This window comes from Nematolebias whitei, chromosome 23 (assembly GCF_014905685.2).
Source record: "Nematolebias whitei isolate Nwh7 chromosome 23, NemWhi1, whole genome shotgun sequence".
Taxonomy (NCBI): domain Eukaryota; kingdom Metazoa; phylum Chordata; class Actinopteri; order Cyprinodontiformes; family Rivulidae; genus Nematolebias; species Nematolebias whitei.
The window spans coordinates 4,841,656-4,869,575 of NC_056520.1; the positions used below are offsets into that span (position 1 = coordinate 4,841,656).

At 41.3% G+C, this 27,920-nt stretch overlaps 1 protein-coding gene across 1 annotated transcript in view; it reads left to right on the plus strand.

The window, feature by feature from the left end:
- The first annotated feature begins 5,991 nt into the window (after nucleotides 1-5,991).
- nid2a (nidogen 2a (osteonidogen)) overlaps nucleotides 5,992-27,920 on the plus strand; it is a 67,916-nt gene continuing 45,987 nt past the window's right edge. Inside the window, exons 1-9 of the mRNA XM_037696739.1 lie at nucleotides 5,992-6,408; nucleotides 9,947-10,132; nucleotides 10,297-10,413; nucleotides 21,683-21,784; nucleotides 21,921-22,060; nucleotides 24,330-24,456; nucleotides 24,542-24,632; nucleotides 24,714-24,865; nucleotides 27,417-27,525. Of these exons, the coding sequence (XP_037552667.1) occupies nucleotides 5,992-6,408; nucleotides 9,947-10,132; nucleotides 10,297-10,413; nucleotides 21,683-21,784; nucleotides 21,921-22,060; nucleotides 24,330-24,456; nucleotides 24,542-24,632; nucleotides 24,714-24,865; nucleotides 27,417-27,525 (1,441 nt within the window). The remainder of the gene's footprint in view (nucleotides 6,409-9,946; nucleotides 10,133-10,296; nucleotides 10,414-21,682; nucleotides 21,785-21,920; nucleotides 22,061-24,329; nucleotides 24,457-24,541; nucleotides 24,633-24,713; nucleotides 24,866-27,416; nucleotides 27,526-27,920) is intronic.

Genomic DNA, 27,920 nt, shown 5'->3' on the forward strand with positions numbered 1-27,920 from the left:
TTTCCACCCTCGACATTTTGAGTTTTCAACTCTTGGTTTCCATGGTCTTTCATTTCTCTTGGCACCACTTTCCTTTGGTCACAATAAGGAGAACGAAGCAACGAATGATTCATAGTGAGGTTGTCGTTCGGGGTTCTGCCCTGCTGCCTTTAATTCTGAGGTCATGGTTTTGTGCAGAGAGGATGAGATCAACCATAAAAATTGGAGTATAAGTACTCGTTTTTAAAGTGCTGGATAATGCCTTGGAAGTTATTATAATTGCATCATTTCACCCAGTTTAGGAGGGGAATAAAAGCCAGTCTGGGCCCTAAAATGAGACGTGACGCGCGCTGAAAGCCCTGAAATGACGAGTGCTTTTCTGCACGGCCATTAATGAAATCTTAACGGTGACATATTGTCTCAATGTCTCCGTCTCTGTTTTACCGGAGCATTTATCAAAACGTCCAGCTTGGTCGGGAACTCTGTGCTGAACATCAAAGTTCATGCTCAATGATCCAGGTTAAAAATAAATCCAAGAAAGTGAAGTCGGGTCCTCTGGACAGTTTCTTTTGTTGTTGTTGTTGAGATGGAATGCACGATATTATTGTCACCGTATCGATATCGGTATCGGTAACGGACGAGATTAGCGATAAAGGTAAATATCGGCCATGGGCCATTCCATCAAAATAACTCAGCTATAACCTGGATACTGTAGGTTCATAGTCCTTTATTGTCATTCACATCACATGCATGATGTACAAAATGGTGTACTCAAGGTCTCAGTTATACCCAAAATCCAATCATTTGGATTTTTTTTCACCCAAACCCAAAAATATCCACATTCTGCCTAAATGTTTTACATTGTAGCAGGGTTACAGAACCATCTCTAAATTATGTATTTTAGCAAAAGTGTTTGAAAAGTTGTTCTGCGATCATCTGAATTTTTTTTTTTTTTTAGAAACCAATAATCTTTTAAATCATTTTCAGTCAGGTTTTACTATTTATTGATTTGAGAGGATTTGATACGGTGGATCACAGCATCCTGGTAAATATCCTTCTCAAATTGGGCATCTCCAAAAAAGCATCTTACTGGTTTTGTAGATTATTTGGCAAATAGGACACAGTGTGTACATATGGCTGGAGTAAGCTCAAGTTTTCTTAAAGTAAAAAAGGGTGTACCCCAGGGCTCTATCTTGGGGCCCATCTTATTTACAATTTACATTACTGCACTGTGTGAAAATTCGCAAAATGCCTTCTACCACTTTTATGCTGATGATTGTGTAATTTTGTTCAAATTCAATTGCTCAGGCACTTAAATTCTTACAGGCTGATTTTGACGAGGTGCAGATTCGTCTTGAGCAACTAAAATTGGTTTTAAATGCTGATAAATCTAAAATAAAGATTTTTTTTTTTCAAATTCGTCTGTCCCATTGGAGAACATCCCTCTAATAAAAACTGCCCATGGTAAAGTTCTCGAGAGGGTCTCCAGTTATAAATAACTGGGCTTAATTATCGACGAGTCATTTCCAAATTAAGGGTGAAGCTCCGGTTCAACTTCAGAAAAAATCATGTTTGTCCCTTAGAGCTATGGAGCGCCCAGAGTCCAGTGAAAATCTGAGAATTTCTTGATAATGTTCAGTCACCAACTAGTTGTTAGTGGTCTCAGCCCAGTGAGGTACTGGCTTTAGTTTGTTCATAAGGACCCTGATCCATAAATTCAGTAAAATTCTTGACAATTGTTTTGTATGTTTGGTCGTTCTTTCTTTCTTGCTTGCTTACACAGATCTTTAAATATAGTGCCTGTGTGTGTTTCTACTAAAGGTTTATGCCTAAATCATTAACGAGTTTATTGATTATGATTAATATCTGATGTCCAGAGCAGTCAGGATCCTGTAATTACATAGCTGAGAGGAAAAACATGTCACCACACATAAAACTTAATAAAAAAAAAATTAAGATTACTTCAGTAACAGTGCAAATCATGTTTGGTGTTGCATTGGATTCCAAGTTTTATTCACAGTACAGGATTAAAAAAATGAATTTTACACAGCAGGTTGGAGGAGCTTACCACTAGAACGCCTGAGCTTCGTCTTCAGGAAGTTCCTCGTGTGTTTTATGTTCTGTCTTTGTCTCTGTCTGCAGGTTACTTTGGGTAACTGCACATTTTAACTGCACTGCTGCTGGGCGACAGTTCTTTTGTTTTTACGCCTCCAAAGGATAATTTCCACTCAGTCTCACGTTGGAACCATTTTTTGAGCTGAAATAAAAAGCACGACACAGCGTCTGCCGTTACAAAACATTCATTCAAACTTTATTTATACAGGTTAGACTCGGGGACTCATTTATAAGAGAGACCTGATTTTAACAGAGTGATGACAACAGTGGACCATCATAAAAGAGGCATACAAATGTATTTATTTATTTTACAAATTAAAGTACAATGGCAACCAAAAGGACAGTCAAAAGAAAAAGTAGTGGAAAAAACAGCTAGGTTGTAAGGCGGTGTAGAAAACTAGAAACAGGAACATGTCTGCATTGGTTCTTGCCAGGAACTTAACAGATGTTTGAAGCCACTTAGAGAGGTCAAAGGTCGAGTGATTCAGATCTTTTTACAAGATATTCCAGGAAACAGGAGCGGAGCAGGAGAAGGTCCTTTTGTCTAGTTCTGTCCTCACTGAGAGGACACTGCAGGTAATGATGTCCTGAGAGCGCACGCCGTAGCTGCACTCACGCAGAGACGTGCAGGAGGAGATGTATGAAGGCAGCATAGTCTCATGTTTAAGTGCATTTTTTTTTTAAACCAGTTAACTTAAAAGTGCCCAAATATCCAAAATCTTTCCACGGAGTTGATTTAAATCCAGCAGGAGAGAGAATTTCATTATCTGCGTTTTCTGCCTCGTCTGCCGTGTTGCTGAGGCGGCCGCAGAGCGCAGCCGCGCACGGAAATGGTGACACAGACGTGTTTTGGGAATTTCAAAATAAAAGCGTATTTTAAAGATATGAATCGATGTTTTAGCTTATAACTGAATCATTAATCATTTAATCGATACATCGATTTAAATCGATGTATTGTTACACCCCGACTTGTTTCAATTCTTTCCTGCTTTGGGTTTTTCAAAGCAAACTGTTCTGTTGATACACATTTCCCACAGTTTGCTCAAATATGAAGTCGTTTCTTTTATTCGGACTGAATTATGAGAACTCTCCACCATTTTATATTTGACAAAGTGCAATTTTAAGTGCTGAAAACGGGTCGGTGTTTAAAACTGTAGAAATCCTGTGGCTGATTCAGGCCACGATTCTTGTAACAGGCAATTTTTTTCAACTTGAAGATGTTTCAGAACTTCTTCTTTGTCCCTTGAAGACTAAAACAAGATGTTTTGTGGGAGCTACATAATAGAAGAATGTCCGAGTGCCACTTGAATGCCCCCACTTCCTGTTTGTGCCGTTCAAATAGCGAAACTGAGCAATCTTGAACTGGCTTGTTGGTGCTTTTGCAGGATTTCAGGCAAAGACTTTACATCCAGTTTCAAATATGTTCTCAGTTGCTTCTGGTTGGATACTATTTTAAGATCCAGCTCAACCCAATTCAAGATGGCTGCCACAGCTTATGGACCTTAGCAAACGCACAAAGGGATCAGTCCATTTTACAGATATCGTACTAAATTGAATGTAGTGGTAGCTGAAAGTAATCCACAACGCGTCCTCTGAGCATGACATACAGCGATATCGCATGAGACTCTACAAATTGTAATTGTCGAGATCATAAAACTCTGAAGGGTTTAGATGATTTGCATTCCTTCAGATAATTCTGGACCTTTCATGAAACTCTTTTGTTCCCTCTGCAGTGAACTTAGGCGCCAGGTTAGTTTAGATTCAAGCGTGTTTTAAAGCGAAACAACCAAGAGGGCCAAAAAGCAGTTCTGGGCTTTGTGAATTTATTATTTTCCACGTCAACCATTTAAATTCATTTTATTACACTTTTCCCTGTAAATCCCAGTTGGACATGCCCAGAACACCAGTCTAGGGAGCCATCCTTAACAGATGCCAGAACCACCTCAACTGGATCCTGACAACGTGGAGGAGCAGCGACTCTACTCGGAGTCCGGGAGAGCCCGGCAGCCACCCTGCGGAGGAAACTCATTTTGGTTGCGTCCTCCATCTTGTTCTTTTGGTAACTACCCAGAGTTTGTCGCCATATGAGGGTAGAAACGTTGACCAACCGGTAAACGGAGAGCTTCGCCTTGCAGCTCAGCTCCCATTTCACAACAAAAGACCGGCGCGCAGTCCTCAATACTGCAAAAGCTGCACTGATTCGTCCGCCGATCTCATGCTCCATTCTTCCCTCACTTGTGAACAGAACCCTTGAACTTGAACTCCTGCACTTGAAGCAAAACCTCACCCCCAACCTGGAGAGGGCTTGGCGTCTAACTTCTTCCGCCTGAGGACCATCCATCCATCCATTCATTATCTTCCGCTTATTCCAAAGTCGGGTCGTGGGTCCAGACATCTTTCCACATCCACCTCTTCCAGCTCTTCTGGGAGGACTCCAAGGCATTCCCAGGCCAACCAATAGACATAGTCTCTCCAGCGTGTCCTGGGTCTTCCCTGGGGTCTCCTCCCAGTCGGACATGCCCGAAGCACCTCCCTAGGGCGGCGCCCAGGGAGCATCCTTACCAGATGCCTGAACCACCTCAACTGGCTCCTCGCGACGTGGAAGGGACACTGAGTTCCTTGTTTTATCTTGTCCATAAAAGTATTTTGAATCGCTCTTTGTCTGGCTTGTCACCTAGGACCAATCTGCCTTGGGAGACCCTACCAGGGGCAATTATCCCAGCTGTTTCTCGTGCGAGAAAGAAATCAACAAATGAAGTGTATTTTCTTTGATGTCGGTCAGTTTATCTTTTGATTCTGAGCTAAGTTGTTTAAAATGACAAGGAAGACGAGTTCAAGTTCTGTTTTCACTTCGCGAGTAAAAACCACGAGGGGCGCTCACTAAAAGGATCATAAGCAGTCCAAAAATATGTATTTATCTTCTCTCTTAGCTCAAAGTTCTTAACGAACAACAGACTGTGTTTGAAAATTTATAGTGTTTGCAGTTGTATCCATTAATTTTCAACACTAAATCTACAAACACTTTCACTACAAATCCATCCATGTGGACTGGAAAGTGTGTATTGCGCATCCTGCAGTTTGCAGTTCCATCCTCTAGATGGCCCCCAAGCTCTGAAGTGTTAGGGTTGCGCCAAAAATAAAGGCTCAAACAAAAAGTTACTCAGGGCTGTGAGTTGTGGTTTATTGTTTTCACTGAGGCCAATGGCTAAAAATTATCCTCAAGATACATTCGTCAAATACACTTCAGTTTGAAAATTTTAAATGTTGTTGCAAACGTGAGCAAATATTTATAGTTTATATATTAAACACAAACTTTTCTAGTGTGAAGGCAGAAGGAACATTGCCAGGCACTGAAATGGGTGTCAAGCACGGTGGTGGAGGGCTGATGGTTTGGACTTGTTTGATAGTCATGACGATTCCATTGGTGGATGGATGGCTCCTCAGATTGAAGAAGTCCTTTGGATGAAGGATGGAATGCCTCAGCAAAAACGAAACCGTCCAGATGACCTGACTGAACGTTGCTGGATTATTACCTGGATTACTGAGCATGAACTTTGGGGGATCATGTATTTCATAACTTGTGCACGTGGACCGCTGCAGTTGCTGGTTTCAAACACCAGATGGTGCTCAAGCTTTCGGTGTGCCCGGTTGACGGACTTGTTCTGGGTTCGGGACTGACCCATACAAACAGACTGTCGACAGGTCACAGTTAAGGAGAAGTTTTAATCTGGTGGTTTTAAAAATTGTTAATTTCAATAACGTTTGCATTATTAAATAGTTAAAAACAGTGTCTGTTTTTGGTTAAAAACACATGTAACTGTTGAGAAACATCCGGATAAAAAAAAAAAAAAAAAAAAAAAGAAAAATCTCTATTTGTTTTTCTTTAATTCTAACCAGATGTTACCTCCAGCACCCGGGCCTGCTGTCACTCATCCCGCCTCTGACCAATCAGAGCGAGCCGCTGCTCCTTGGCCCCGCCCCCCGGGGTTCCCTCCCCGCAGAGCAGCGGGGGGTTCGGTCGGAGGGGACGGGACGGCTCTCCTCCTTTCCGCCGCTCCCCCCGCGCGAGTGCGGCCGCTCCTCTCTGGTTCTCAGAGCCTCCTGGGCGCGGACATGGACGGAGGAGCGATGCTGGCTGCGGCGGTGCTGTGCTGGAGCTGCGGGGTGGTCGGTGCCGTCCACCGGAGCGACCTGTTCCCCTTCGGAACCCCGAGCGGGGACGTGGTTTTACCGGAGGGCGACGACGAGACGTCCAAAGTGCTGAACCTGCCCAAACCCCTGTACTTTTACGACTCCGCTGTCTCCCAGCTGTATGTAAGTTCAGGATTTTTACTTCTCCTCAGGTGGAACAGCCAGTGAAGAGGTTAATTAAAGGTTAATTAAAGGTCAATTAACGGCCAATTAACGGTTAATTAAGGGCTAAAGGAGGGGAACTCCACGATAAAGAGTTTAGGAACCATTTAGATTGATTTCATTGTCTTAAAAGGACTACAAAGTACACCTTTCACTAACCGTGCACTTTTTAATTAGCACAGGGGCGCTGCAAAAAGATTTTCAAAGGGGGCCCCAGATGGGGGCCAATGTTAATCTTTTGGGTGGCACATCAAACCATATTACAGATTATTTTTTAATGCATTTACAGAGGGATTAGCTTATAAGTTGTAATAAAAATATGTATATTTTTAACTCTTATTTGCTCAGAAACAATGTTTGTTTTTATGTTTATCAGGTTTTACCTATCCTAAGTAGATGGGGGAAATTAAAGATGGACACCAAGCAAAAGACAGGAATTTTTGGAAGAAAAAAACTTGTCTGGTCAAAGGGGGGCCAGTTTGGGGGGTGGGGTGGGGTGTTTTTTTAAGGGTGGCCATTGCTGCAGGAAGAGGATCAGGGCAGCAATGGTTTTTAGTATTATTATTTTTAAGAATTTTGACTTGCGTTTAATGTTACAAATGTGAGATTAAAGTCAAAATTATGAAGAAAAAATATCAATTGTGGCCCTAATTTTTTTCTGTATTGGCCCCACCTTGGTGGTGGTGGAGCCCCCGACTAAATATATATATATAAAGTGTAAAATTCCCCCATGCTTGATACAATGCAACATGTTTTTGGGACTAACTGTCCCCCATTAATGACAGTTCGTGCCCCTAACCCAGAAAAACCTATCACACCTATTGAATGAGAAGATGGTGCGTTATTAAACTCGAGATAGCAGAAAATAAGCAAATGAAGTTTATTAAAATTGTTCAGTCATTTATTAAACTATTAGCCATAAGGCTGGCATACCTATCAGATAATTTATTTTTTTATTTATTTACACAGGGAAAGACCCACAATCCTTTGAAAACTCTTTTGGTTTAAATGTTTAAAGTATAAACTAACCTACTCCTATCGCCATAAATCAGTATGTTAATTGATTTCTTACCTGTCATTTTATATTTATAGCATTGACATACACACATGTAGTTTATAAAACTAGAGATTGAACTGGAAGCTGGAAGTTGAAGCCTTCACGAACGAGTGCCTCCCGAGTGGTTGGCTGATGTACCGTCTTTAAGCCCCACCCCTCCATGTAAATAAAGAGACCTGTTGGGAAGTTGTGGATGAAGGACTTTTATATGGAAATTATAGTTAAATGTCCCAAAAATTCGATGTGGCAGCAGCCCCAAAAATGGATATTTTATCTTTAATTTGGACGTTATTGAAGTTCATCCACCTTTATTTATGTCATTGTGGACTTTGTGAAAACCTTCCACGCCCAATCCTGTGATCAATCAAAGCAAACTCAATAGGATAGTTCAAATTATTTAAAGTTAGGATGTGCGAAAAGTTATGAAAAATTTATACCTTAAAAAACAGAATTTCATTCTGATTGCATCGACAAGCTAAAGGCTAGTCCGAGTGGTGTCAAGCCCTAAATGGGTTGTTGCTGCCCTAAAACAAATCAATTCTCAAAAGATTCATAGCTATTCATAGAAACTCTGTTTCTGTTTCACATTGTACAGAGATTTGGGCAGAAATATTAAAATATTCCTGTTGAGAAGGCCCTGGACTGCACCGAAAGAGCTACAGCTAGCTGCCTCTGCCGCTATTTGCCTGAGCAAAAAAAACAACTAATCAACCAAAAAAAAAAACCTGCACTACCTTTATTATCACCAACGATATAAAGGCATGTAAAACAGCACTGACTGATGTAAAAAAATTTAGATTTACGAACAACAAATATAATTTTAGCTTTTGAGCTAATTCGGGCACATTTAAAATTCTGTTTAATAAATAATATTGATGTAGTGTTTCCCCTACCGTTACAATATACAAGCAGGGTGTCCCCCCCCTCCCCCCCGTCGACAACTGTCGGTATTGATGTGGCGCAGAGCGCAATACAAATGTGCTAGCAAAAATGCTACTGACGTACCGCTACACATCCCCCCAACCCGGTCAATAAAAACTGGAAGCAACATAGTACTAAGCTAGCGGGCGGGCAACACAGACGTGACTCCGTCTCTCCCCCACCCCCGTTGACAAAAATAAAATACGACGAGTGCCCTGCCAAGGGAACTGCTCCAGGGGAAACACTGGGATGAATGTGCATGAAAATGTAAATGAAATAATAAACTAAAGTGAAAAGTTGAGGTTTTTGAAGATGACAGCAGTCCACTTTGTTCCCGCTCTGACTAGCCGTTAGCTCGTTAGTCTGGTTAAACTTAAACTGTTTCTCCAAGCTGAAGACAAGTATTTGTTCTTTCTTGGATTCACAACCATAAAAAGTCTATAGATAGCACTTTAGCTAACCAAAGGGATGATATACAAGGAAAACTTAAATATTTAGAGTCTAATGGGAAAGCATTTAAAAAATAGGAATAATATGAATTAGAACACTATGTTCTATTTCAGTAGTCCCTCGATACTTCGCGGTTCGACTTTCGCGGACTCACTCTTTGCAGGTTTTCAATGTAAGATTGTACACAACACACGAATAGTGCTAGGGAAAGACAGACCCCACCCCCACCCCTCCTTTCTCTTTCTGAGGCTGTCTGTCACAGCAGAGCAGAGGCACACAACAGGCGGGCGCACCCTGTTGTGTGTCTCTGCTCTGCTCTAACATACAGCCTCAGAAAGAGAAAGGAGGGGGCGGGGTGGGGTCTGTCTTGCCCCATTGGTACTGTTCAGTCTGTGGGAGCTGATACCTGAGTGATCGCATGGATTGTTTATTCAAAATAATCAAAAACCGAGCCTTTCGTCTTGCCCCTTGGCGATCACTGAGCAGGCCAGGCCACTGGAAAATGTCCCGGTGCTCAGGATGGCCAGTACGACTCTGCATTTGGCTCGGTAACCGTAGCATCGGTCTCTCTGCTGTCTTTTGCTCTGCTCTTTAAGAGTTTAGAACATTGTTAAGAACATTGCAAGAGTGTGGGAAAGGTTTATAAAGCCTTAAAATATATATAAATACTAAAATAAATATAACGTCCCTACTTTGTGGATTTTCACCTATCGCGGGGGTGTCTGGAACGTAAACCCCGTGATACGTGAGGGACTACTGTACACAGTATTATTCCCCTGATTTCATATATTCCAGCTGCAAATTGTACAAATTGTAATCTGTAATGCAGTGTAAAAACAAAACAAGACTCATTCTGATGTGGTTTGTATGTCTGAAGCTTAATCAAGGTCCAACTGGGGGTATCCTTGAGGGGGTTCCAGTGGTTTATAGTGGTAATGAAGGAGTTCATTATGCGGTTCCTGGGATTTGTGAGTGGGTGCGAGTGGTTTATAGGGGGATGTGGGTTCATTAGGAGGTTCCTGAGCAATCACGGTGGTGTTTTACACCAAAGTTTTCTACTTCTTGCTTCAGGTGGCCACCAATGGCATCATATCGGCTCAGGACCTGCCAATGGAAAAGCAATACGTTGATGATGGATTCCCTACAGATTTTCCTGTGGTGGCTCCGTTCTTGGCTGACATCGACACCAGTGGAGGGCGAGGACAGATTTATTATAGAGTGACTGAAACACCCAGCGTACTCAACAGAGTGGCCCAGGTAAGTGGTTTTACATGAACAAACGAGCTGTCCTTAAAAACTCTGGCTAAAAACTTATATTCTTCTTTTTTTAAGTTCTTTGTTCATTAGTTCAGTCCATTATCTTCTTTTACGTCCCTCATTCTGTCCCTTCTTCATCCATTGGTTTGTTCGTTGACTCTCAGGAGGTTCATCGGGGGTTCCCAGATGCAAAATTCACACCCACGCATGCCGTGGTAGCAACATGGGAAAACGTCGCCGCATATGAAGACCAAGCTCAAAAAACGGGGGTTTCAAACAAGGTAAGACAGGTGAAGACGTTGGTCAAATTGTACTTTAGCATCATCGCATTAGCACATAAATTTGTGAAACACACAACTCTCAAATCCTGTAATTTGTGTATTACTAAGAAGTCTTAGCTGGAGGGGGTCTATTTGTAATCTCTTCCATTCTACTCCTAATCTGCCTCTTAACCTTTTAAAGGGTCAGAGGGCATCTTTAAAGTTCATCAAAATACCTCCCACTCTCCAAACCCATCATCCCCTCCTCCAGTTCACTGAAATGCCTTGACCACTCATGCATTGACCATTACTCCCCTCTCTAATTGTTAGCCAGTAATTATTAGGTTTCTCATATTTCAAGCCATTACAATTGGTTTTTTTGTTGTATAATTCCCATAAACTATCATGTTTTAGGAGAATGTAAAAAGGGAATTGTTGTTAAATGACTCAGTTAGCTTTGGGCAACCAATTCAACCTTGTTTGTTAATTTATTCTTGTTCAGTAAAATCAGTGCCAAGTGTTTCCGGCGGAACTATGAGAACCGTTACGAGGTTTGTTTGCTACCCCAAGAAAGGCTAAGGTCTATCTTCAGTGAGCTCTTGGGTCTTTTTGCAATTATTTTACAACAAACAAGAGGGAAGGTCCTCAGGAGGTATATAAAGTATGTGTTTAAATCTTTATAATTAGAATTCTTAATGGAAATCAAACAAATCTGAAATTGCAGACTTCAGGAGTGAAAGAAATCCTTTTATGGCTGTTTGGCAGATGCACCCTTACACTTCAGCTGTTGCTCTAATGATAAATGGCACAATAAGCAGGCCTTCATATTGTGCACCTGTCCTTTTTCCTTCAACAAGAAAAAAAAAATAGTTTTCAGCCTTATGTTTCTTCTGTAATACCACCAAGTTAAGCAACTCCGTACAATTTCAACAATCCCAATGGCCAGTGTTCAAATTTTCCAGGGATATACTTCTTGGAAAAGCCAGCATGTAATTGGAGCCCATTAGATTTTTAACTTTCTGAACTCCCTTTCAAGGAAATTATTCATAAACGATGGACCCATTAGAAAGAGTTACCTCAAAGAGCACTAGAAGCTTTGTTTGTGATAAACTCTGGGAAAGACCCCAAGTAAAACCAAGCCTAAAGTTATTGATTAAACAAACAGTGCTTTGTAGTTCCCAGGGTTCAGCACGAGGGACGGAGGGGTGAAGGGAGTGGTAGATTTAAGAAAAACGCCAGGAGATCAATCTCTCCCTGAGGTCCCACCCTATCATTGGTGTTTGTGGTTTTCCTTTCACAGTTTGCACTTTCTTTTAGGTTACTTCTGTCTTCATGACTGATCAAAAGCTAAACTTTGAAACACTCCTTTTGCGACTATGTAGCATTAAGCCTCTTAGGGGTTTACTCAATACCTTGAGCTTGGTTTGAATGCAGCGCTGCCCATGCAACTTTCCCAAGCTTGAAAATTGGAATGACATTTTAAAATCTTAGTCCAATAATGGCAATGCATTAAGGAGCCTGGGTGTCCACCCCTTTAGGTGCAAAATGTTCCTACTTTTTGGTAAAAGGTGACTTGCTCCTTAAACATTCTGCCGTCCTCCTTGGATTATAGCTGTTTGGGTCTTGGTTTGCTTCAGTGGGTCTCTTTTTTAGACTGATAGTATCTTTCTTTGAAGAGATTAGCCAGAGGTGCTGGGTGGGGTGTGCGATGGGGGGGTGGGCTGGTATGTGTGTGTGAACTGAATTAACTTGAAGTGTGTGTTTTTAGAGTTAAGTATCAGGAGTCATCGGGTGGTATTTTGGAGGGAAGGGGCAGGCTGCAGGGTATTTTTGAGTCAAATGCGGCAATTAACAAGAAGTAACAGAAGGGATGTGGATAAATTAACCAAAAGAGTCAAGGTTTACATTTTCCATTAAATAAGTTGTGTTCCCTGGAAAATTCACGTTTAAAATGGAATTAGCTTAATTGGAAAGCAATTACCTCCCTTGAAATGTTCGGTTGTATCGACAACAGTGTTGCTTAGTTTTCTAATGGCTGCCAGAGTGATTAAAGTTGTGATGGCCTTTAAGACCTCGTCCAAATGGAACACAGTTTTCCAAAACAATGTTTCAATTTGTTCTTCATAAAATGGTACTTGTAAACATGGCACCATATCTAGAATTGTCTTAATCTACACCAAAAACAGGAAACAAGGCTCCAACAATTTTCAGTCAGGTCATGTGGACAGTTTCTTTTTTTTTTCTGAAACATTTCACCTTCCATCCAGAAGGCTTCATCAGTCAAGGAAACACACAACACAAAACTGATTCTTCCCCCAAACAGCTTACTCCAAAGTGGAACAAACCAGTTATGTTGGTGCTAAGATGGTGTCTTTAGCCCGCCCCCTCCTCTGGTGCCGGCCCACTTCCTCATCGACAGTCATGTCAAACTGGTTCAAAACCAAAAAAGTCCATGCTCAATAATCCAGGTATCCAGGAAACAAGGATGTTTTTTTCCTGGTCTTACCCAAAGTTTTTCTTGGTTCCCCCTCTATTTAGTTCTCCATGATAAGTCTAGTATGTGGCGTATGTTATGCTCGTTGTTGTTCATTGATTAATACAGCATACAATGGTTTTCTGGGTAGCAGCTAGATTTGGTAGCAACTGTAGCACAAATTCAAGCATATGCTGCCATTGTTGTTGTTGTTTACCCAATGCACTTAGGGTTGTAGGTTAAATCAAAGGTAGGACTATGGTTGTGTTTTATTTATTTTTACGAGTGCCCAATAATAGTCAGTCAGGTCAGGTCTGGACAGTTTCTTTTTTGTGGAAAGATGTTTTGCCCTCTATCCGGAGGACTTCATCAGTCTGAGGAGTCCCAAGTAAACTGTTTTCCTCACTAAACAGTACACTCCTTTAGTGGACCAACCAGTTTGCTGGTGATACGATGGTTTCTGGGGGCTGTCCTGTCCCCCGTCGACTCCTCCCAGGCAGGCAGCCACAGCTAAAGTGGTTCAAGACATCAAAGTTCATGCTCAATCATCCAGGTACAAAATCCAATATCAGATGATGAATCTGATGAAGCCCTCTGGATAGAGGGTGAAACGTCTTTCCACAAAAAGAAAACTGTCCAGATGACCCGACTGACCATTATTGATGCTGTACCTGGATGATTGAGCATGAACTTTGATTTTTGCTAATGCAAATTTCTTAAGTTCAAAGTGGAAGATTCTTGTCAAGCCCTAACCTCAAGGTCCAATATGGTTGAGTTGCACATGCAAAGTTGTGATAGTTGCCGTAATAAACATTTTATTCTCACTTCTGTTACTTTTTTTTATCTCAGTGCAGACACCTAGTGCTGTTCAGTCGCTATTAGTGAACATGTTGGTATGGTTTTTAAATGCACAGAATGTGGAGGAATCCAATATTGGCGTGTTTTGTGATTAGCCTGGTTACTGAGCACAACAGAGCCTCTGGTTTTCTGACTTGCAACTGGATAGCTTTGTGAATGCTGACCTTTTGAGAAAAGCAGTAAATATTAGTGCTATATGTATTGTATGCCAATTTCTGGCCACAACTGGTAGCAAAGCTACTTCAGAGTTGTCAGAGCATAGCTACGTGGCAAATACTATTTCTTGGAATATTTTGGCGATACTGTGATGGTCTGGAGTAAGTTTTTGTCTCTGAGTGGCATTCTTCTCACCCGCCTTTGTCTGTGTGGTTTTTGCATTGCTAGAACTAGGGATGCACAATATTATCGGCATGGTATCGGTCGATATTAGCGTTAAAGTTCAATATCGTACATCGGCCATTCCATTAAAATAACTTGCCGATATAAAAGGCGCTGTTTTTGCCTGCAGAAGCAGCACAATGTGCTCAATAATCTGAAAATTGTTGGATTGTATACCTGGATTATTGAGCATGGACTTTGTTGGTTTTAAACATGTTTTGTGTTGTGCATTTACTTGACTGATGAAGCCTTCTGGATGGAAGGTGAAACGTTTCAGCACCAAAAAATAAATAAAACTGTCCAAATGACCTGACTGAAAATTGTTGGATTGCATACCTGGATTATTGAGCATGGACTTTGTTGGTTTTGAACCATTTTGACATGACTGTCGACGAGGGAGAGGGCCGGCATCAAAGGAGGGGGCGTGCCAAAGACACCATCTTAGCACCAACATAACTGGTTTGTTCCACTTTGGAGTAAGCTGTTGGGGAAAGAATCAGTTTTATGTTGTGTGTTTCCTTGACTGATGAAGCCTTCTGGATGGAAGGTGAAACATTTCAGTACAAAAGAAAAGAAACTGCCCAGATGACCTGACTGAAAATTGTTGGGTTTATTAAAAGTAGCTATAAAAAAGCCCTCTGATGAAGCCCTCTGGATAGAGGGCAAAATGTCTCTATAAAAAAAACGAAACTGTCCAGATGCCCCGACTGAGCGTTATTGGATTTTGTACCTGGATGATTGAGCATGAGCTTTGTTGCCTTGAACCACTTTGGCTGTGACTGCCTGCCTGGGAGGAGTCAACAAGGGACAGGACCGCCCCCAGGAACCATCTTAGCTCCAGCAAACTGGTTGGTCCACTAAAGGAGTGTACTGCTTGGTGGTGAAACAGTTTACTTGGAACTCCTCAGACTGATGAAGCCCTCTGGATAGAGGGCGAAATGTCTCTGTAAAAAAAAGAAACTGTCCAGATGACCTGACTGTGAATTACTGGATAGCTATAAAAAAGTTTAAATTTGTACAAGGAAGCTGAAAGAAGCAGAACAAAATATGAAAGGTGCAGTAAAATGTAAACACATCTAAAGATTTTAAGGATGTTAAATGAGCTCAATTAATTTTCCATGAGAAAAAAAATGGCAGAAAAGGCTAAATATTTCAAAAAGCTAAAGTTGCACCAGTACCAAAAGTCATAGCACCCTTCTACTGAACGTTTTCATATATGATTTGTTGAAATAGCACAAAAATTGCGGAACGAGAAAGATGCCTAAAAACATACGGAAGAAAAATGGCTCTCAATAGAGTGAATGCTTCATGAACATTCACACGATTATTATTGGGTTTAACAATTAAAGTTCATACACTCCGGCAGTAGCTGATTTGGTGCACTTCAAAAACTCCTTCAGATATTTTCTAGCTTTGGGTATAAGGCCATAATTTACTGGCTCGTAGCTATAGGAAAAGATTCGTATGTTCACAAACCTTCCAGTGTTGCAGAAAAACAGCCGACATATTTTCAACACAAGTGCTTGATTTGATCATATAGGATTTAAAAGTGTTTATTACACCCCCAAAGACAAATTTCATCCACTTTAGAGGAGCAGGGCCCCTCCTGAGCCGAGCTAAAGTCGTCACCAGAAAGTCAAGACCGTCGAAACATTTGAGATCTCCGTGTACGGGAGTGAAATCCTCTCTGGACTACCTTCGTGTGTGTGTTTTACCGGTTCCCACGCTGCAGGCAGTTTTGGTGAGACCGGCAACTGGACCACAGCTGCTGTCTGTCTGACTGCCTGTTTGCAGCTGCGCTGCGGTCGACCAGCAAACACATCCAGGCCAACCAGACGGAGCGCTGCATACCTTCAGCTTGAATCAGAAACATACGACAGTGTGGAACCTTAAAAAAAAAAAACATCTAGAGTGTGAAAAAACAACTAAATTTGTTGTGCAACAGACAGGTGATGTAACACCCCCAGACCTAGAATCAGTCGTGATGGCAGTAATTAATGACTGCGCTTGTGTCGGAGATTATGACGCTGTAAAAAAAGAAAAGGTGTGACAGAACGCCTGTAGCTGGGCTCTCTGAAAGTCTTTCATCTGTGCTGGCAGCAATTTGTTTCCCTCCAGCTGTGAGTCTGTGAAGAACACCTACTTTACTGAGAAACAGACGACAAATGGCCACAGTCAGAGGTGGGAAAGGAAGGGAGAGCATAGCTCTTCTTCTGGAACGCCATGCTATGTATGGTTGGAGTATGTTTTAAGCGTTTTACCAAAAATTATGTTATTTGTTGATTTTGTATCTAGTTGTGGTGCAACAGTTCAAAAAAACGTTGTTTCTATAACAGATGAGGTCAGGCAGGAATCCCCGTGGACTATGGTGTTTGCAGATGACGTGATCTGTGGTGAGAACAGGGAACAGGTGGAAGAGAACTTGGAGAGGTGTTGGTATGCACTTGAAAGAAGAGGAATGAAAGTCAGCCGCCGTAAGACGTAATGCATGTGTGTGAATGAGAAGGGTGAGATCAGCTGTGTTGTATGGTCTGGAGACAGAGACATGGACAGAAATGAGACATTAGGAATGAGATCATCAGAGGTACAGCACAGGTTGAACAACTGGGAGATAAAGTTAGAGAGACCAGACTGAGATGGTTTGGACATGTCCAGAGGAGGGACTGTGGGTATATTGGTCGAAGGGTGTTAGAAATGAAGCTGCCAGGAAAAAGACAAACAGATATACCTGTATGGATGCAGTCAGAGAAAACCCACGCATGCACGGAGAGAACAAGCAAACGCCACCCAGAAAGGCCTCCGGCCCGGGATTTGAACCGGCAACCTTCTCGCTGAGAGGCAGCAGCTCTACCAGTTGTGCCACCGTGCTGCCTAGCAGAACCAGAGACACAATAAAAAATACCCTTTTTAGGGTAATAGGGAGGGTGTAAGGTAGCAAGTCATGCACAGCAATATAGGATTCATCAACTGGAAAATTATCTATAAAATAAAAAAGTTTAACTTGCGGTCGTTTCTTTTTAAAAAATTATTTTTTTTTAATTAAATCGTAAGTGTAAAAAATTACCCACAGGCCATGTGTAAACAGAAAGTTTGACTCCAACAAAGTATTTATTCAGTAATTTACTAAAAATATTATTATGTGCCAATGGCAGTACTTTTCGAAGTGTTGCTTACTTAATACAATTGCTTGCCATACCAGCACCTTTTATTTATACGCTTCAGCTGTCCCTGATCAGCAGCATCACAGTTTTATTTTTTTAATTTTTTAACACAGCTGCTTTCAGTCAAAAGTCTTCAAGCTTCTGGGTGTTGTTCTGAATTAGCCATACGTTTGCATAGAGCATTTAAATAGTACCTTTCTCTGCTTCTTCTCCTTCGTGACTGTTAGTAAAATACAGTAAATTAAAGCTGTGTGAAAAAAGTTTATAAAACTTGGTGCTTTGTACAGCATTTTTGCAAAACTGTGTTTTGCCTACATTAAAAATATACTTTTTTTTATACCAATAAAACATTTCCACGTAAACATCCTGCAGCATTCGTCACTGCATTAGGAATACGCCCAAAAACAATGATTACCGTCCTAGTTCAACTTTTTACTTCTTCAGCTTCTTCTCAAGTTTTAAAAAGAGGGAATCAAAGAAAGAAAATACACCTTTTACAAAAGGACTACGGTGGCCCTCAGGTGTAAATGCACAACATTTGAAAAAACAGAATTACATTTGAAAAAATGGAATTACATTAAGCCAAAGTGGAAGTGGCCGAAATCACATTTGGGGAAAAAAATGGAATTACATTTGAAAAAATGGAATTCCGTTTGAAAAATTGAATTGCGTTTGAAAAAATGGAATTTCATTAAGCCAAAGTAGAAGTGGCCGAAATCACATTTGGGGAAAAAAATGGAATTACATTTGAAAAAACGGAATTACATCAAGCCAAAGCGGAAGTGGCCCAAGCAGAAGTGGCTAAAGCGGAAGTGGCCAAAACAAAAGTGGTCAGAATCACATTTGGAAAAAAAAAACGGAATTACATTTGAAAAAATGGAATTCCGTTTGAAAAATGGAATTGCGTTTGAAAAAATTTAATTACATTAAGCCAAAGTAGAAGTGGCCAAAGTGGAAGTGGCCAAAGTGGAAGTGGCCAAAGCGGAAGTGGTCGGAATCATATAAAAAAACAAAACAAAAAAAAAACAGAATTACATTTGAAAAAACGGAATTACATCAAGCCAAAATGGAAGTGTCCAAAGTGGAAGTGGCCAAAGCGGATTTACATCAAGCCAAAATGGAAGTGGCCAAAGTGGAAGTGGCCAAAGCGGAAGTGGTCAGAATCACATTAGGAAAAAAAAAAAACGGAATGCATTACATTTGAAAAAACGGAATTACTTTTGAAAAAAATGGAATTACGTTTGAAAAAATTGAATTACGTTTGAGAAAAATTGAATTACATTTGAAAAAATGGAATTACGTTTGAAAAAATGGAATTACATTTGAAAAAATGGAATTACGTTTGAAAAAATGAAATTACATTGAGCCGAATTTTCAAATGTAATTCTGTTTTTTCAAATGTTGTTCATTTACACCTTAGGGTCACCGTAGAGAACCAACAAAAAGAACAGATTTCCTCTGGTAGCTTCCACTTCCCATCCTTCTTTTACGAAACATGAAAAGGAAAAAATAAGCCCCCCTCTACTGATTACAAAGAATCTGGTGACTACAAAGTCCTTCCCTCCCCCAAACAGTGAGATAGTTTAAAGATGTTGTTGTAAACAATTAGCAGGCCCACATACATTCATGTGAGATGACTATAGGTCGAGAGACATCTGTGTTTGTTCGTGCCCTGTGGCTCACTTTGTAACGACGTCTGGTTTGTAAGTTGTACCATGGATGTGAAAAATGGTCAGAGACACAGGAAGACAGCTGTTGGGATCAACATCTGGGCTTGTGAGTACAAGGTGCGCTGTATATACATTGGTTTTGTGTGTGTGTGTGTTGGTAATCAAGTCCTGTTTCAAAGGAAAACGACGTAGGATCGCTCAAAGTCTTCCCTTCATTCACAAAACCTGTTTTTCTGCTGTGGTTTTAGTAGGCAGGGTCGGCCGGATTGCCCTAACAAGCATGTGGGAGATGACAGACAAATGGTCCCTCGTTTATTGATTCATTTATTTCATTTGTGTTTGTGCAACGTAGATATATGGGGAAACAAACTGCAGAAAAGTTGCAAGAGGTAGATTAAAGGGGGGCATGTCCACCAAACAACAGAGGGGGAGATGGAAGAGGAGGCAGAGGTGGACAACGAAGTAAAATGTACAAAAGTGTGAATCACTAATTTTTAAGGTGGTCAAGCAGAGTTAAACTTCTCTGAGCTACTAATGTTTTTGCTGTCGGGTATAAAAACGAATGATAGGAAGGGTATAAACCACATAGTGTAAAGTTTATTATTTATTTCTACTGAACTTTCTGCCAAGTTTCGAGCTTGTATTACCAAAGCCATTGAAGTAGGGTCTAACAGTTCAGCCTAGGCTTTACCTGACCAGAGAATTATGTCCCTCAGTCTGAAAGTCCTTCAAGCAGACTTCTAAATGATTTGTTTTGAAAAGAGGCTTGTCTCACCACACTGCCATAAATTGAGATTTATGAGCTTTTTCACAGGTCTCCCTTGTAAATCGGTCCTCGTGACTCAATGAGACTAACCTGTATAAATAAAGGTTGAATGAGATTAATGGAGGCCTCCAGTTTTGGTTGTCCTTCTGGAACTCAAGGTTTAAGGTGACTTCATTGTCATTCACATCACGTGTGGTACACAAGGTGGAACAAAATTGTGTACTCAAGGTCCCAGTTACACCCAAAAATAGCAAAAATATCCATCCATCCATTATCTTTTACACGCTTCTTCCGTTTTGAGTCACGGGGGTCGCCGGTGCCCATGTCCAGCAATCACTGTGCAAGGGGCGAGGTACTCCCTGGACAGGTCTCCAGTCCATCACAGGGCCACCTAGAGACAAACGAGACAATCAACCATTCACTCTCTCACTCACACCTAGGGACAATTTAGAGTTACCAATCAGCCTAACATGCATGTTTTTGGTTTGTGGGAGGAAATCTGAATACCCGGAGAAAACCCACGCATGCACGGAGAGAACATGCAAACTCCACCCAGAAAGCCCCCCAGACCGGGATTTGAACCAGGGACCTGCTCTACCAGTTGCGCCACCGTGCTGCTCACATTTCAAGTCATGAAATGAAAACTGTATTTATGTGACTTTATTGTGTGTGAATGTTCCAAATCACGTGTCTGTTTCCCCGATGCTGAGTAAAAAGAGAATTTGGACATATTGTCCGTCCATCTTTTGATCTGGATATTTTGAAAAATAAGCAATGTGCCAACTTCCATTTTTCTATGGCTGCATCTAGGCATAAAAATGTCCCTATTGAAAATTGTGTTGCCACGCCAAAATTCAAGATGACCACCTTTACACACATATATATGAACTGACCAGCCCAGTCATTTGAGGAAACTATGCTTTCTTCTTTTTATATTGCTTAAAAGTATATGGCACTTTGCCACTGTCTCGAGTCTCATCGGTTCCACACCGCACCAGTTAAGGGCCTACCCACTTTTGGTGCCCAACCCCACTCAGCTCGGTTTATGGGACCACCTTGTTTGAAGTTCCAAGCAATCTGCTCTGAGGTGACGATTTTGACGTAAGCAGACAGCAGCCGTTCAAATGGCCAGCGGTGCTATGTCACTAGATGACCCGCCCAGCAATATTGCTATCTACATCTGAACCCCAACTTCCTCATCGCGTTGACGGATGGCGCCACAATAAATGAGCGCATTTATCGAGATATCGGAAATTATGACGCGGCATGGCTACACCCACACATATAAACAGTGACTGGATAAGCCAAAGAAATTAAAGTCCACCTACAGGTGATTAAGGACTAAAACGAGTGGAGTGGCTCAAACACAACAAGACAGGTTACGATACCACCCACACAACGGGGAAACATGTCACAGTGGCAAATCACCTACATCTAAAGTGAACCGATAAGACAAGAGCCGATTGAAGTTGCACTTATTAATGGCAAGGCCGCTATAGTTTCCCCAAATTATTGGGGTGTATGAAGATTAAGCTATGTCTGCCAAGGCCACCATTGGCCACCCCGTCTCAGCCACTGAACGTGATGGTGGATGAAATTGCTCCCTCGCTCACCAGGACCGTCAATCTGCGCTACCTCGGACAAGCAAAAAAAGCATACCTCTGTTCTTCTCCACAGTGAAACACCTCCCCACTTGAAAATCTCACACCAAAAGCCTTAAGGTTGCATTCTCTGTCCAATTCCAGTCTAGAAAAACACTCATCTCAAAAATTAACATTCACTATTCTAATCCCTTAGTGGTGGGGGACATCCATGTATTGCTTGTTTCACTTGCCATTGTGGAGTACTAAATGTAGATTGAATGAAGGGGGTATAAATACTTTCCGAAGCCAATATGTTTAGCATCCTGTGAGATAACTAATTATTTTTTATCTCAATTGTAATTCCTGTATAAACTAACCCAGCTTGTTTTCTATCCCTACAGTTCAATACCTTCCAAGCAGTGATCGGTTACGATGAGACTGACTCATACGTCCTCTTCCTTTACCCTGAAGGTGGTCTGAATTTTTTTGGAACGCGACATAAGGTGAACTGGTTTGAATGCTCGCAGTGTTTTTTACGTCTAGTGTTGTAGACATATTAGTGTTACTAATAGATAGTTTAGGTGAAACTTTAATCCTAATTGTTCAGTTTTGTAATTTGTTTTTGTTTTTTCTCTCCAGGAGTCATATAATGTCAAGATTGAGCTTCCTGCAAGAGTTGGCTTCAGTAAAGGAGAAATTACATTTTTATTCTTCTCCCGGACTGAGGGACCATTCTACAGCGTTACTACTGATGAAGACAGTGTTAAAAGCTTATACCAGTCAGTATAATTAAGACTAAACCATGGGCACCCTTTCAACCATCAAATTATAACTACAGTACAGTATATGTTCGAACAAGCTGCTGGCTTAAAAAAATCTGACGTAGCTTCAGTTACTATGTTGTTTTTATTGAGGCTATAAAATGTAACATAGTCATTAATATAATTTTTTTTTATAAAACAATTGACTGATTACTGCTAGGGAAGGAAGCTAACATTACAGTTTAAAACAACGAGGTTACCTGTACTATAGTTCAGGGGTTCCCAACCATGGTCCTTGAGGAACACCATCCTGCATGTTTTAGTTGTTTCTCTGCTTCGACACACCTGATTTTAATTAATGGGTAATTAACAGGCTTCTGCAGAACACGAGGAAGTAATTAAATCACTGAATCAGGTGTGTTGGAGCAGGGAAACAAATAAAACATGCAGGCTGGTGTTCCTCAAGGACCAGGATTGAGAACTACTGCTATAGTTGGCAAATAGCTAACAGGCTAACAGTGATTTAGTGGTGTTTTGTTCATTTTATCCATTGCAGCTAACATTTAGCTTACATGTAATACATGCGCCGACTAAACGTAATATTTTAGAAAGCTAAATGAAAGTGTCTTTTTATGAGTGCAAGCTAGTGAGAGATATTGTATTTCCTTTTGTTAGCTAGCTGACAAGTTGCACATGTCAGCTCTAGCTCTAGCAGAGTTGCAGTGTAAAACGTTTAAACAACAAAGTCCATGCTCAATAATCCAGGTATACAATCCAACAATTTTCCAGATGACCTGACTGAAAATTGTTGAGTTAAAACGTTTAAAGTTTGTGCCTACATCCGAAAATATTTTCAGATTTAGTATTTGTTTGGATTGAGAAACAAGGGACAGAACCTAGTTCCCAGTAGTTGTATTGTTCTTTTGCCAGTTATTATCCAAATGTGTTTGTCCATAAACCCCTTTTTTTTTAACCGTGTAAAAAAAAAATAATTATCTTGTTCATGCATGGTAGGACAGAGCAGGACCTGGATGGACAAACTGGGGCTCGTCCTCAGTAACGAGGATGCTGCTTTGGTCAGTTATGGTGAAAAAAGTTTTGAGTCTAGAGGCAAACCTCTTGATTTACTGGTGTGTCTACATTCCAAAACCTCACCTATGGTCATGAGGTTTGGATCATGACAGAAAGAACTAACTCTTGGATACAAGCTGTTGAAATGAGCTTCCTTCGTAGGGGTGGCCAGACTCAGCCTCAGAGATAGAGTGAGGAGCTCCATCATTTGGGGAGAGCCTGGAGTAGATCCAGTGCTCCTCTGCATCAGTAGAGGTCAGTAGAGGCTGATCAGGATGCCTCCTAGACACCCCCCTTTCAAGGTTTTCCAGGCATGTCCCATTGGGAAGAGACCCTGGGACAAACCCAGAACTTGCTGGAAAGATTATATCCTCTCAGGCCTGGGAATGCCTGATTCCCTCAGGAGGAGTTAGAGAGTGTCCCTGGGGAGAAGGATGTCTTGGTTTCTCTCCTGGACTTGTTGCCTCTATGACCCGGTGACAGATAAACAGTAGAAGATGGAGGGAGCATTGGACAAGCTATCACAACGCATCGTGAGCGGTCATTTTTGTGGTTTTACATAAGTTTCACAGTAATAGTCTTGTTATTTACAAGTCAAGAGTATCATAGCTTACATTTCAACAAGACATTCTGGAAATTTTTGCTTGTGAACAGACAGAGTACAATAACTATCCATTAGACAATGCATGAGTTTATACTAACATAAATAAAATGTGCATTTTTGCCTAGACCTGAGTTGACCTGCCTACAGTCAGTGGGACAACTTAGATTCTCAAGTAATTTTTGGTGCAAAATTACATTTCTATTTTAAAGATGGTAACCAAACTGTAATGAAGTCTACTGTCATTGCTGTGAGACAAAAATAACCATTTACCAAGAGGTTAGGGATCACACACCATTGCAAATCCTTCGGAGCACTGGCATTTGGGTCATAAAACAACATGTACCCTTAAATTTACCGGTACCTTGTGTATGTACAGTTTGGTGTCATTGCCAATTTTATTTGAACTATTTTCAACAAAGCACTTTTGACATGTCAACTAGCTTCTAAAGTAGGTTACCTGCAAAACATTGGCCTCAGAGTATGTAACATGTTACGATAACAGGACAACTACAGGTTTTAATAATTATATTGCTACTACAATAAATGAAAAATGTATATTACTGTGGGGTTTGGAGATATCTTGGGTATGGTCTGACTTTTTTTCTCTTCTAGGGTTGGTAATACTGGGATTCCTGGTGTTTGGCTTTTCCACACGGGTAGTCGTTACTCCTTCAGCAACATCGTTCCTGCATCCATTGGTGGACTCCTTGCTACCTCACGTCCTGAAGACCTCTCCCCGGTAACGTTACAGGTTTTTTTTGTTTAGTTTAAATTTAAGTTGCACTTAGATGACCATCAAATCAATTTTTTGCTTCCTCTTCAAGGAAACCACCACCCCTGAATATGAGTTGGAATACTCAGATAATACCTTTGCGGCAGAAACGGAACAAGAAGTGGATCGCTATACTCTGACTGGTGAAGACCCTGTAGCTCCTGCTGACACTGACCATACTGATCCCCATTTACTTAAGAGTCTTAACTCTCCTTCTCTTTCAGAGGTTTCTGATCACCAGGTGTCAGACAACAGGGAAGATGTGCCAGAACCCAGGCTTAGTCCAGAGCCAGCAGAGAGGGAATACGCCCCACCCGATCCTCCACAGACGGCTCAAAAGGGACGCGCCGGACATCCCCAGGAACAGCAACCACAGGTGAGAACAAATACAATCAAGAAGAAAGCAGGTCTTCTAAATAAATAATTGAACCCTGACTCCAAATGTCCAAAAACAAACAACAGATTCCAGTGTGATATGAAGCTAAAACATAAAAGACACCGCAGAAAAAAACTAAGTCCATTCCTACTGCCCTCAGAGGATCCAAGAGTGAAAGTATCAGCCAGGTGCTGCTGATCAAATGCATTGATTACCTGATCAGCGTCTCTTTGAGAGCAGGAGTCCTCGGTTTGCTGGACTAAGTGTACAAGGTTGCAGGAGAAAACACCCTCTCTCTAAAAAGAACAAGGCAGCACGAGTTAGACAACAAAACGTCTGGAGCGGTATTCCTTAGGGAGGTGAGACCAAAGCGGAGATGTTTACCCATAATGCACAGCAGCATGCTCGGTGAAGGTTATACACATCATATAATCAGAAACACCCAAGTCGTTGGTGGTGGGCTGATGATTTGAGCTTGTTTTGGGCACCTTGCAGTCGTCAAATCAATGAACTCCTCTGTGGACCAAATGGTTCAAGAGACAAATGTGAGGTCATCTGTCCTACAGCTGAGGACTGGATCAAACTGGGTCAGGATCTGGGTGATTCTAGAATCTGCTCTTTAGTAGTTGCTCAGCCCCCAGTGTTGATAATGGCTCTTGGCTTGAACAATGCAGTGGCCACTGGCATCAGGGGTCTTCCCCCAGAAAATTTTGAATAAAGTAGATGCCATTTCCTGCTTTCTGGTGTATTTGAATGGGTTGTTAAACTTCTATGTTTACCTACATAAGTAAACACGATCCAATAACTGTTTTAGAGAGCATGGCACAAGAAGTAGCCTGACCAACAGCTCCCCTTGTGTGAATAGAGCACGCGCCGCTTCTCTCACGCATCCTAACCATTTACTTTACACACTAAACAAAGTACTAGCTTTAAGCATTAATTTTTAATTTAAACATTAATCATACAATGTAATTATAACAGAAAATGGAAATTTACTTGCAGTTACCTTTGTATAGATGAACATGTGGTACTTCCTGTTTATCACTGTTGTATTCAGCTGCTCAGCAGGCGACCTGCCGGTCTTTGTCCAGCTTTTACATTTTTCCAAACTTTTCTTAGTTTGTGAAATGAAATAAACTGTGTTCCACCCTCTAAATGCTCAGAGTAACATGAATTACATGTTCCCCACTGACAACGTTTAATCACTTTTTCTGCTGATTTTTCACGAAATCCCTCTGACCACAAAGAGTTCAAAATGCAAAACCCCGACAATGTTGTTTGAAGAAAAGGGGGTGGAGCTCCTGCAGGTAAGGGGCGGTTCCATTTCGGGACAAATTGATGTCTCTGATTGGTCAGTTGCTGACAAGCCTGCTGGACTGATTGACAGGTGGTGTTGAGGATCCGACTCGTGCAAAAAAATAAATAAATCTGATTTTAATGATCGTCATTATTTATTCCATATTTATTTCAAATTTATTCAATGTTTTGGTGAATCCAAGGTTTGAGAACTGCGTTTCCTTAAAAAAATCCTAATGATGGTTTCTCAGAGTTTCAGGGGGGCTGAGTTAAAATTTAGGGGCGCTAGAGCACGCCCCAAAAAGACGCTAAAATTGTCACTGGTCATATTGCAACAGAACAACGATCCCAAACACAACAGCTAATCTACAACAGAATGGCAAAAAAAGGAAAAAAAATCCAGGTGTTGCAGTAGTCCAGTCAAAGTCCAGAACCTCGACCTGACAATTGTGATGGTGGGACCTTCAGAGAGCTGAGCAGAAACTCAAATCCTAACTGAGCTGAAGCAACGTTGTAAAAAAGAGTGGGCCAACATCCCTCCCCTGCAATCTATGCGAGAGGCTGATTAAGCCTGACAGAAAACAAATACTTTGAATTACAGCTGCTAAAGATGGATGGCTCTGCAAAGTTCTAACTCATGGGGTGGACTTAGTTTTTCTTACAGCTTTTCTATTTTGGTTTGGTTTTGTTTAATAACAGCTCAGTGGAATCTGTTGCATATTCCCTTAAAATTGGATTAGAACGGTTTTAGAACCTGATAAAACCATGTCCTGAAACATAAAGCCTTAGATTTTAAAGAGAGTGGACATAATTTTTTCCATAACTGTACATATTTAATACTTCCTACTGTACTGTTTGTAGTCATTTGAAGGTTGTGCACAACCTGCTAAAGCAGCGTTGCGTAAGGGCTCCTTGAATAAGTCGTGTGAACTCCTAAACACGTTGTAAATGCGCTCGTATTATCTGGAAACACCACTCACTGAGGAATATATGAACAGAACAGCTTCAGATGATTGTTATGGCTGTTTTGAATTTGTCCAAATGATGTGGTTGCAGTGGAACATACGGGCGCGGTGGTGTTAACGAAATGTTCAAAACTGCAATTATGACACCCTGCCGACTGGATAAAAGATGTGAAGTACTCCCATATCGGAGTTCCCTGGTTTGCAGCATCTGGAGATGGTTAGCTATGCATGAAAGAAAAAAAAAGGAAGATTAAGTTTAGCAGTTTACATTTTCATCTTGTCTTCTGTAGCTTCCACTAGATGAGGCGGATGTGTACCCCCCTGAGAGACAAAACACACCCCTGTCCCCTGGAGTCCACGTGGTCAGTGTGGACGAAGACGTTGACTTGGACTCAGGAGGTAAAAGACAAACAGTATAAGAACGTGAGTTACGGTGAAATGATAAACCAGTGTAAAGTGTCCCTTTCACCGTTTCCTTAAATGATCCTGGACTGGTTCTGGACCTGATGCCTCCAGGACGAGAAAACGGATGAATGAGTAAACAGTTTAGCAACTGTGCAAGAGTTCAGATCATCTGTTCCCCATTTAAACAAGCGGTATGCGGATGTCCCCCGTCGCTGAGGGATTTGAATAGTGAATGCCTGTAGATGTGGAGACGAGTGTTTTTCTGGACTGGAACTGAACGGGGAATGTTGGTGAACGTTAACGGTTTTGATGCACCATGTTCAAGTGGAGAGGAGTTATACTGTGGTTAAGTGCAGTGGTGGAGCCAGGGGGTGGCCAATGGAGGCCTT